Raw genomic sequence first — 11,910 nt, 5'->3', positions numbered from 1 at the left:
CCACAGCAGGAGGCCTCGCCTTCTTTTGCCATCAGAGCTGTACCGTCTCCCCTGTTGTCTTTCCTTGTCACCCAGAGCAAATCAGACCTGCCAGTTTGCCACCTCGACCCCTTGTTTCCTACTTCATGGTCGGAAACCTAGATTAGGACCTCTTAGATGTAATTCTACCTTAAACATCACTAAAGAGATTTCCTCAGTCGTTACCTCACGTGGTAATGAGATTTTAAAAATAATTCCGTATATTTCCTGAAAAACTCATCCCATCAGAAAATGTCACCTTGGCAGTGTCATCAAATACTTGTTAATGAAGACCTTTCTTCGTAATAATCTTCATTAAGTTCTCTGTCAAGCATGTGGGCCCGTGTAAGGCGTCACACAGGAAAAAACCCAACAGCCTGCAGTCCCATCCTTTTGGGGTTTAACGTGCCCTCACATCAAATAGCATGTGTTACATAGATGCATTTTAAAGGGTGCTTTGTCTCCCCGTCTCGATCGGCCCCCTGGACCCAGAAAACTATCAAGGCACAACATATGATCACTGTGTCTTCAAAAACCATGATGATAAAGATGATAGTTTTTAAGTCTTAAAGGCTCAAATTTTGGTTTCCGATGAAGCTAGTGGATTGTTCCTACTACCCAATACTTGATAAATTCTCAGAACGTTTTTTTAAGATGACATCACTACCAAAGGAGGGGTGTTGAAAAGGACAAGGTCAGCCCTGCCCAGTATGAGTGGCTCCCAGTCAGCGGACTGTGGAATTTGTGCATCACGGTGCTTTGCGGGTTTGGGAGCTGGGCTCACTCTTTAATCCTTAACAGATTTAGAAGCTACCCGCTCTCCTGTACCGTCTGTCCCAGCTAAACGCAGAGAACCACGACGCCGGGAGAGTCAGAGAACTGTGGGGTGGAAGGAGGGTGAGTCAGTCAACAATGGCTCGCCAGACACATCCCCCCAACCACGCAGCCTGAAGCACACACAGTCACATCCACTCCTGAGGCTGTGGCCACTGAGCTGCTGAGATGCGTGTGTCACGTGGTGATGACACCTTAACACGGCCATCAGACTGTCCACTGGCCCCTCCAGTGTTTTAAGGTGCTAAGGGGTGCAGGGTGGGCTTGGAGTCCAGGCAATGGGCCAAATCTTCCTCCTTGTCTTCTCTGCTTTCTCCTCGAGGTGGGAGAGCAGGTGTGGGTGCCCTACTGCCCTCTGACCTGCTCGCAGAGCAAGCAGGGACAGGTTGACCCTAGGGCAGAATTCTGGAGAGAGGCATTCTCTGGCCTTCTGTGCAGAAACCCGCACCCTGGGCGTGTTCACTCTCAGCTACACCACAGCTCTTCCTCTGCCTTTATCCGTGGGGCTCTGGGAACCCACAACGGCAAACAAGTCAGGTAAATACTCCCCCTCCTGCCTTTGCAGGGGGGCTTCTGAACGTCCAAGTGGAAGTGACGGCTGAGTATATTTCAGAGCAGCACGGAACCTGCAGGACTTGCCTGAGGATGGCCCTCGACCAGGGCACAGGGACCCTCCAAGGACACACAGGGCAGGGGTGTGGCTATATACGTCATGGGTCGTAACACGGATGACTCCAACTCCATCCACCCCACAGCAAGGCTTGTCTACAAGGGGGATATGATCTGCTGTTTCATCACTTATGTACTCATGTAACATAAATGATATGGATTTTATCACTGAGCCCACTGTATGGGCTCAAACTGGCAGCACCACGAGCTATACTGTTTATACTAGGGCTCTCCAACCCCAACCCGGTCGCGGATCGGTACCGGTCCAAGGCCAGTTAGGAACCGGGCCACACAGCAGGAGGCGAGTGGCAGCGGGTGGCCAAGTGAAGCCCCATTTGCTGTTCCCCATTGCGCACACTACCGCTGGAACTATCCCCCACTTCCCCTACCCCGCCACATCCCCCTCCTCGGCCCCGGTCCGTGGAAAAACTGTCTTCCATGAAACCAGTCCCCGGTGCCAAAAAGGTTGGGGACCGCTGGTATACACACAAAAAAGTTCAATTCTTCCTCCTGGATTCCAAAGGGGGTGGGGGACTTCTGGGATCAGTTCCCCGCCCTGCTGAGGTCAGAGACACCTCTCCTGCTTGTCAAACTTTCCCTGCTGCCCTGTCTACCAGCGCCATGCCTCACATTTCTACCCCTAAGCTAACAAGTTCTCAGAGTCCCAAACTCAGATGCAGGAGCCTAGACTAAGTCATATATGTTACCACTCCCTTCTCCCTCCAGCCAAATGTCATGATGACAGAAAACAGATTCAAAGCCGTTTTCCTTCTTTTAGATGAGATGCCCGGTCTGGTCATCTGCTCAGACAGGAAAAACGAGGTATAGGGTTGATTGTATCAGCCCTCTATCCACCATGGAAAATGTTCCCCAAACCATATCTCCTAAAGAGACCTGAATTTCTGCTCAAAGAATGAAAACAAATACAGTCCAAGGCCTGACAGTGGGTTCCAGTGACCTGGCTAGAATCCCTCCTGGCTGCATTGAGCATGAACCAGCACGGGAGTCTAAGGGGAACACACACGGGGGCCACCGGAGTCCCCGACAGCCCTATGTGGCAGGCGCGGATGGAGTCGAGGTGGTGCAGGCTACACTTGCCTTTATGGTGGTGCCGGGGCCGATGTCGTGCAGCAAGGACATCTCTGGGGGGCTCCTGGGCAGACCGTCGTCCTCAGAGCTCATGCCAGCATCATCTCCCCGCCTGGCCGGAAGGCCCCCCGGAGGAGGTGGCAGCCCCATTTTCACATTACACTGTATTTTTAACTAGATCGGAATAAAGAACATTTGCTGTTGTTTTCGTCAGCAACTTTTCTCAACAAATGCTCCCACTGCAATTCATTCATTCAAGAGATATTTTCAGCACCCTTGCCTGGGGCAGGGAACTGAACTGCGAGTCTGCCACCAGCTCTGCCGCTGTCATCTTGAAAATGAGTGGTTATAACTGAGAATGAGGTATGGTCCAATTGTAACTAACTGGGTGAGTCTTGGGAGAGCTGCGACGTGCATGCAATTGGGCTTTAAAATAGATCAAGTAAGCCCAGCAGAAGTCATCTTAAGACTTCCCAATGCCTACCTGACATACGTACCCAGTGTCGCCACAGGGAAAAGTTTACCTGCAAAGCTTTAATCCGGTCACACACATTTTCTTGGGAAAAGACCCGCACCGGCCGAGGAGGGTCCTGTCCCGACTCAGGAATGAAAATACTGTCGTGTGAGAGGGCCCGGCTGCCCAGCGTGCCCCTTGACTCCCTAGGACGAAAGAAGCACTGTGACCCTCGGCTGGTCCCGGGGGGCTTGGGATGGGGCTAAGGGCACATGCTACAACAAGCCTTCAGCTGCATTTATTTTTTTTTAACTGCTTACGACTTTGGTTCATCCTGTCAAATACCACGGTCAATTATTAGGAGCTTTGTAGAGATAGGGATTTTTCTAACAGATCTGAAGGTTATGTGAATTCTTTTCGTTAAGGGAAAAACCAAGGTCTGACGAGGTGTGAGGTCTAGGACAGCAGGCCTGCAGAGAGGAAGGGCTGGCAGGGGGCCTGGGCTGGCTGGCAGGCTGTGCAGACTGTCCTGGGTGCCCAGGGAGGTTGAGGTCTTTCCTTGTGGGCAAACATGCAGCCCCTCAATGGGCTGGAGACCGTGTTTGCACAGCAGGCTGAGGGCTTGCCAGACGGAGGCATCCTTACAACGTGGTCCAAAACACACACGTCCACGGCTGGGTTTGAAAAGAATTGCGATGTGCAAAGCCACATCCTCATCTCATTACCTGATGTGATCTGTGCAACCCAGCCTGTGTGCCAAGGTCCTGGGGCGGAGATGGCGGCCCCTTCTGGCATCACCATCCCAGCCCCTTCCCCAGCCCCGAGCTCAAGGCTCCAATTTGGAACTGAACCCACAGGACATTCACAAAACGTGCTAAGAGGATGTGGGAGTTATCGTCAGATTTTCCTAGCGGCGCTGGCGGCCTGAACAATAGGTGGAAGGAGGTGACTGAGACACGATGATGAAGGAAGGAAAGCCTGTCCGAAGATGCTGCCACCTTCTGCACCAACAGCCCTTCCCCCACCCCAGCCCTGGGCATCCTGTCCTTTGTGAGGCATTAGGGACTCCTGGGTGTGACCCCGCCCCATGTTGGTTAGTGATGTTTTCTAGCTTCCTTCCAGCCGCTAGAGTAAGTTTGCAAGTGGGGAACCCACAGCTCACAAATGTCCTCATATTTCTGGGAGAGAGTGAGGCCGAGTGAAAGAACCAGGAGGGCCTCCTGCTAATGGCAGCTGTTGTTACAGAGATCATATGCACACCTGGGCTGCCCTCCCACAGCGGGCAGCCCATGGCCACACCCTCTGGAAACCATAATCACTGCCCAAACACCTCCACTCTGGGTGTAACTAGAATTCAAGACAGTGTGAAAAGGCCGCTGCAAAGACACAAAATGCTATATGCTCAAGGCCATTGACTACAGCATCATTTATAGATGCAAAAGACTGGCAAGAGCCCACATGTCCCTCAGCAGGTGCCTGAATAAACTATGGGACGTGATATACTAGAGGCTCTGCAGCTGACCAAAGGGGTGAGGGGCAACCCTGTGTGCAGGAAGCACCAGACTCTAATAAGTGAAAAATAAAAACGGAGTGCAGACAGTGCTGTGTTAGCTCTGTGTGGGAAAGGGGGTATGAACACATACAAACATATGTGTGTTTGCGTATATTTTTAAAAAATAAAAATAGAAAGATAAGGAACCAATGAATAAAAATAGCCTCCTTTAGGGCTTCCCTGGTGGCGCAGTGGTTGAGAGTCCGCCTGCCGATGCAGGGGACACGGGTTCGTGCCCCGGTCCGGGAAGATCCCACATGCCGCGGAGCGGCTGGGCCCATGAGCCATGGCCGCTGAGCCTGCGCGTCCAGAGCCTGTGCTCTGCAACGGGAGAGGCCACAACAGTGAGAGGCCCGCATACCGCGAAAAAAAAAAAAAAAGTCTCCTTTAAGGGGAAGGATAGAACAAGACGAGACTCAGGGTACCAAGGTTTCTACTTATACTTAGAATGTTGTCTTTGAAACTATGAAAACATTTTGCATCGTTAAAAGACAAAATCAAACAAAAAGGGAAATCAGCCTCTAAAACTAGAAAACAAACAAAAGGAAACAAGTCTAATTTTATATCAGGTTGTCAGCATAAACACAGAGAAAAGAATGATTTCAAGTGACTTTAACTTGACATCCAAGTGACTTTTGACTCTACATCTGTAATAGGATAAATTCTAAGAACAAAAAGCACAAAGACAGCAAATTGTACTTGGTAGTCTTAGTAGCAATATTAGTTTAAAAAAACAGTGCAGAACAATCTTTATAGTATGTAACCTCCGGGTGGGAAAGGGGGAAATGAAATTATTATAAGTACATTAAATGATGAAGAAAATAAATAATTTTATTAGTATCATTAGGAACCAAGATTTCCAGTAAAATAGAAAAGTGAATTCAAACAAAGAATCAAAGAAGCAACAAGTCTGTCTAAATAAATTTGAACTGGAAATACCAGTGAATTAATGATTTATTTTTCTCTTAAAAAAACATATTTCCTAGCTACATCTACTGGAAAGGTCTAGAAGCAATGACAGCCAACTAACAATCATCAGCCCTGGCAGGCAGACTGTGGTCGCTAAAAACCATTTCACACTAAAAGGAAATGGCTGATTACAGGTCTACGGCAGGAAATGTACAAACTAACTTGGGATTTCTCATCATGCAAGAAAGCAAAGAACCTTCCAGAGACAAATGGGGCCATGTCAAAAGAACCAGGAGCTAATCTGAAGTGACTCTCAGTAGAATAGGATGGGACCGTGTGAGCATAAAAATGAACAGAGACTGTCATGGGTTAGGGCACATCAAATATATAAAAATCCATGCATTCACAATGATAGTCAAGAAAAAAAAGAAAAGAAAAAAAGAAAACTCATCACTCAGTTTTGGAAGTTTGCTAGGGTACCAGGTCATTACTCTGAAGGTAGATGGATAAAAAGAGAACCAAGCATTACCCTGCTTTCCCTGTACAACTTGTATTTCAGAGCAACCAAGGAGTTGATGAAGGAAAGGTCTTCTGCATAGACGAATGCTAGCTAGCACATATGCAGAATGAACGATCGAATTAGAAAAACCACCATTTTACAATGAAATAATGGATCTAGTAATGATCAGCAGCAGGTGTAAAAACCATCAGGTGAAGGTTCGTGGATGGATCACACTGAGAGACCCCCTGAACCCACCGCTCAGTCTCAGCATCACCAGAAGTGGGACAAACAGAAAGCATGTGCCTTGTGATGAGATGTGACAGGAAGTATCCAGGACCGTCTTGAATCTAAATCTAATTAAATATCGAGATCCAGCTACCATTCTACGAGAAATGCAGAGAATACAGACATGAGTCCAATGATACCAAAAGCAAGCAAATCCCGATGTGGGATATTCTCCATTTGATCAGTGACATGAAACAAAGCAGGAAGGGTGAAGGAAAATTGTTATAGATCAAGAGACTCAAGAAGCATAACCCCACTGACACAGTACATGGGCATCAACTTCTTAAACCCACAGGGTTTCATGTGGTGTGTCAGCCTTAATGTACCTTGGTAAGTGGACCTTTTTGCCCATGGTGATGGATGACAAGTTGCTACACAGTCTAGAAGGCTCACGGACTCTTCAAAGAGGCTAAAGAGTACCTTTAAATTTTTGTCTCTTATACGGTCAATTACTCTATGACACAGGAACCAAGAATATATCACGGGGAAAGGACAGTCTCTTCAATAAATAGTGTTGGGAAAACTTGGACAGCCCCATGCAAAAGAATGAAACTGGACCACTATCTTATACCATACACAAAAATCAAAATGGATTAAAGACTTGAACGTAAGACCTGAAACCGTAAAACTCCTAGAAGAAAACATAGGGAGTAAGCTCTTTGACATTGCTCTTGGCAATGACTTTTTGGATTTGACACCAAAAGCAATGGCAACAAAAGCAAATATAAACAAGTGGGGGCTTCCCTGGTGGCGCAGTGGTTGAGAGTCCGCCTGCCAATGCAGGGGACGCGGGTTCGTGCCCCGGTCCGGGAGGGTCCCACATGCCACGGAGCGGCTGGGCCCGTGAGCCATGGCCGCTGAGCCTGCGCGTCCGGAGCCTGTGCTCCACAACGGGAGAGGCCACAACAGTGGGAGGCCCGCGTACCGCAAAAAATAAATAAATAAACAAGTGGGACTACATCAAATTAAAAAGCTCCTGTGGCATGATACTGTAAATCAACTATACTTCAATAATAAAAAAAAAAGCTTCTGCACAGCAAAGGGAACCATCAACAAAATGATAAGGCAATTTACAGAATGGGAGAAAATATTTGCAAATCTATATTTGGTAAGGGGTTAATATCCAAAATATTTAAAGGACTCATACAACTCAATAGCAAAAACCCAATCCAATTAATAAATGAGAAGATCTAAATAGACATTTCTCCAAAGAAGACAACAGACGGCCAACAGGTACATGAAAAGGAGCTCAACACCACTAATCATCAAAGAAATGCAAATCAAAAACAGGAGACAAAGCTTCAGATCTGTTAGAAGGGCTTTTACAAAAATGACAGGAGATAAGTGGTATCGAGGATGTGGAGAAAAGGGAACCCTTTTGCACTGTCGGTGGGAATGTAAGTTGGGGCAGTCGCTATGGAGAACAGTATGGAGGTTCCTCAAAAAAATTTAAAATAGAACTACCATATGATCCAGCAATCTTGCTTCTGGGTATTTATCTGAAGGAAATGAAAACAGGATGTTGAAGAGATATCTGCAGTCCCATGTTCATCACAGCATGATTCACAATAGGCAAAACATGGAAACAACAGAAGTGTCCATCAATGGGTGATGGATAAAGAAGACGTGGGACATATATGCAACAGCACATTATTTAGTCATGAGAAAGGAGGACATCCTGCCATTTTCAACAACATGGATGGACCTTGAGGGAATCATGCTGAGTGAGATCAGACAGAGAACGAAAAATACTCTATGATCTCACTTCCATGTGGAATCTAAAGAAGCCGAACTCATAGGAACAGAGTAGAAAGGTGGTTACCAGGGGCTGGGGGGTGGGGGAAATGGGGACATGTTGGTCAAAGGGTAAAAACTTCCAGCTATAAGATGAGTAAGTTCTGGGGATCTACAGCACAGTGATTACAGTTAATCATACTGTATGATATACTTGAAAACTGCTATGAGAGTAGATCTTAAATGTTCTCACCACAAAAAAAAAACGGTAATTAGGTGACATGATGCAGGTATTAGCTAATGTTATGGTGGTAATCATGTGGCAGCATGTAAGCGTATTAAATCAACACGTTGTACACCTTAAAACTCCCATAACATCATATGTCAATGATCTCTCTCAATAAAGCTGGGAAAAAAAGAGAGAAAGCTCTTGTCTCACCTCTGCGCTGTTCTCTAAGGACATTATTTGCACTTCCCGGGTGTCATCATAACTCCACCCCAAGCTTCCGCTCCTAGCATCACTCTAGCAAACTTTCACCAGTAACTGAAGACCCGCCCCTGCCAGGTGCTGAGAATATAAAGATGAAAGGGGCACTGTCCCCACTCTCCATGGGCTCTGGTGACAGATGACGGACAAGTGGACAGGTCATTTCAGCCCAGCTCACCCCTCCTGCTGTGTTCTTATTCCTTGGCTGGAGGGGCCGCTGAGTGTTCTGGTCGAGAGACTGGGTGGGTAGAGGCGAGTGTTATAATGTCCCTGGGGCTGGCCCAGTGAAGACATGTAACAGTGAGCGATTAGTTCTATACGATGATGTCTTGCTCCCCAAGAGTTTGGAGCTGCCTTAAAAATGCGTGTATAGCCCGTCCTCTCCACTCTTCACAAGGTCCCATGTGGGTGCCTCCTATTCCCAGCCAGCACCAGAAAAAAAAACAACCTGAAAGACAAAGCTCAAATCTCTCCTCTTTAGTCGTTTGGCGCCACCAAGCGGTCAGTGTAATTTCTACTCCTTTAGAAACAGGCAAGGAGACTGGTGAGGAAGGAGGGGACAGGACCCCATCTCAGCACGGTCTGTCTCCCAATCCCAGGGTCATTATGCCTTATCCTCAAATTAAGGAGCCCATGTTGTTTAAAAGAAACAAAACCTGGCATGGCAACAGATCTGGTTTTGTTTTTGTTTTTTCCCTTTTACTCACAGAAATAACTGCTGGAATAACCAAAGCATATGTATTATAACTATATTCTGATGAAGTACAAGTTACAAAAATACAGATTTCTTCCCTAGACTTCCCCATATTTCATACCTATTGAAATATGGGTTTCTGTTCTTCCTAACAATATTTTTGGATGATTTTTCTAAGACTGAACAGCAAGAAGCCTTCCCCCTACTCCTCTCTCTCTCTCCAGTGGAAAATTTTCTTATTGGGTTACTGAGGACTCAGGCTTAGAGAGATGTATTTTTCTGGTACAGTATCCAGGTTCTCAAAAGAGTTTTAAGTCAAATTAAATGAGGGATTACTTCCTAATCTTGCTACTTTCAGCTGTAGGACATCGGGCAAATTTTCCGAAATTTCTCTAAAGCTTGGTTTGTTCATTTATAAAATGGTATTTCTTACCTTCTCTTTCATAGTTATGTAGACTTTTTTATTTATTTATTTATTTTTTGCTGTACGCAGGCCTCTCACTGTTGTGGCCTCTCCGGTTGCGGACGCGCAGGCTCAGCGGCCATGGCTCATGGACCCAGCTGCTCCGCGGCACGTGGGATTTTCCCGGACCGGGGCACGAAGCCGTGTCCCCTGCATCGGCAGGCGTACTCTCAACCACTGCGCCACCAGGGAAGCCCTAGACTTTTAATATATACACACCTGGCACATAGCGGGTACCTGATAATGTTCCCCTACCCCCCGCTCCAACTTTCTCCATCCCTATGTACGAAAAGACAGAAAACACCATATCTATGGAAGAACCTCCAGTGGAATTACCTAGGAGGAAAGTAAGCTCAGAAACCCACCAAGTTACCATGACAACTAGCCCAAGTATTGGGGTCCTCCTGTGACCCCTCCTGCCCCTTCGAACACACAAGCCTGAAGGATGGAAAAGGCAACTTACTCCAGCTCATCCTCTGAGTCGTAGCCCACTGGCCCTGACTCGATGGCAATGACCTCATTCTTTGCCTGGCTTTGTTTCCAGGTGCTACTTCCTGTGGAAGAAGGAGATTCCTTTCTCTTCTTCTTCCCAAAGAACTTCTTAAACGTTTTGAATTTGGACTTTTTCTTTCCTATGCAAAAAGAATGCATGTGAGTATTTACCAGACACGTATGAGATGTGCACGAGAAGGAAAGTAAGATTTCTGTCCGTGCATCCATTATTCGCTCCTGAAAAGTCCTTTTACCACACAGAAGGTTGTGAAGCACACAGCATACCATTTTTGCACACCTGAAAACATCTTGATTTCTGTCTGTTTTGGACATTGAATAAAACAGCCAAGAAAGCTTTGGAGCATGATCACAGAATCAAGGCACAAGCAACTTCCCTCTTACTTGAAATCAACACTTTTTTAACATATCTTTCACTTCCTTGGTTCAATTTATTCCTAAAGAGTTAATTTTTTGATGCAACCATGCTTTTTATTTCTATTACCATACATTTGTTTTGCCCATTCTTGAATTCATATGGCACATCCTGTATGAGTAGAATCATACAGCATATACTCTTGTGTGTGGCTTCTTTCCCTCCATATACCGCTTTTGACACTTTGCATGGTGACGCGTGCATTTTGCATGCTTCCTCTTTTTCTAAATTGCTAAGTAATATTCCACTGTATAAATGAAATCAGATTTTAATCCCTAAAATAAAAATAGTCAAAAGCAAAAATTCCTGATGAGGTAAAGCCCGTAAATGATAACCCAACTTATTTTCCAAAATAATCCTCAAGTGCTAATACATATATATATATATGTATATATAACTGAATCACTTTGCTGTACCGCAGAAACTAACACAACATTGTAAATCAACTATACTTCAATAAAATAAATTCTTAAAAAATCCTCAAGTGCCCATGATTTCGGCAGCTCAGCAAAGTCCATTCCTTTCCTTCTGAATATGAGAACTAACAACAGAAGGATGGAACATCACAGGTTACCAGGCTGCTGTCTAATATATCCTGAAAATTTGCTAACAATTGATTTGTTTGATAAGTAAATCACTCTGTAAGCTGAATTCCTTTTTTTATAAATTTATTTTTTTTTATTTATTTATTTTTGGCTGTGTTGGGTCTCCGTTGTTGTGCCCAGGGTTTCTCTAGTTGCGGCAAGCGGGGGCTACTCTTCGTTGCGGTGCGCGGGCTTCTCATTGCAGTGGCTTCTCTTGTTGCCAAGCCGGGCTCTAGGCATGCGGACTTCAGTAGTTGTGGCATGCGGGCTCAGTAGTTGTGGTGCACGGGCTCAGTAGTTGTGGTGCACGGGCTCAGTAGTTGTGGTGCACGGGCTTAGTTGCTCCACGGCATGTGGGACCTTCCTGGACCAGGGCTCGAACCTGTATCCCCTGCATTGGTAGGCAGATCCTTAGCCACTGCGCCACCAGGGAAGCCCCTGAATTCCTTTTTAAAACACCAGGATCTTTATATTTGGTTTATGTTCATGCCCCCCTTGGGAAGTTTACATGATCTTGCCTTAATGTGGAGAATTTCTTAGGATTACTCTATAGTTGGAGTACCTATATGACCTTAGGTGGAGCAGATCCCTGCCCAAAAGGAAATGAGTCCTACAGCCAAGTTTTCTTAACTTACAGTGGGAGTTTCCTTACCTTTATAATCTCAAAACGTTTATGTTGTTAACTGACTGGTCTCAAAGAGAGCTTATTAT

At 46.0% G+C, this 11,910-nt stretch overlaps 1 protein-coding gene across 1 annotated transcript in view; it reads right to left on the bottom strand.

Annotated features, from left to right (window-relative positions):
• Positions 1-11,910, bottom strand: part of CRACDL (CRACD like) — a 44,538-nt gene that overhangs the window by 27,697 nt on the left and 4,931 nt on the right. The window contains exons 2-4 of the mRNA XM_079940807.1: positions 10,154-10,322; positions 3,135-3,270; positions 2,620-2,784 (exon numbers count right to left, since the gene is read on the bottom strand). Coding sequence (XP_079796933.1) covers positions 2,620-2,784; positions 3,135-3,270; positions 10,154-10,322 — 470 coding nt within the window. The remainder of the gene's footprint in view (positions 1-2,619; positions 2,785-3,134; positions 3,271-10,153; positions 10,323-11,910) is intronic.

This window comes from Stenella coeruleoalba (assembly GCF_951394435.1).
Source record: "Stenella coeruleoalba genome assembly, chromosome: 13".
Classification (NCBI taxonomy): Eukaryota; Metazoa; Chordata; class Mammalia; order Artiodactyla; family Delphinidae; genus Stenella; species Stenella coeruleoalba.
Note: the sequence above shows the minus strand (reverse complement) of the source record. Positions and strands in the feature narration are given on the sequence as shown.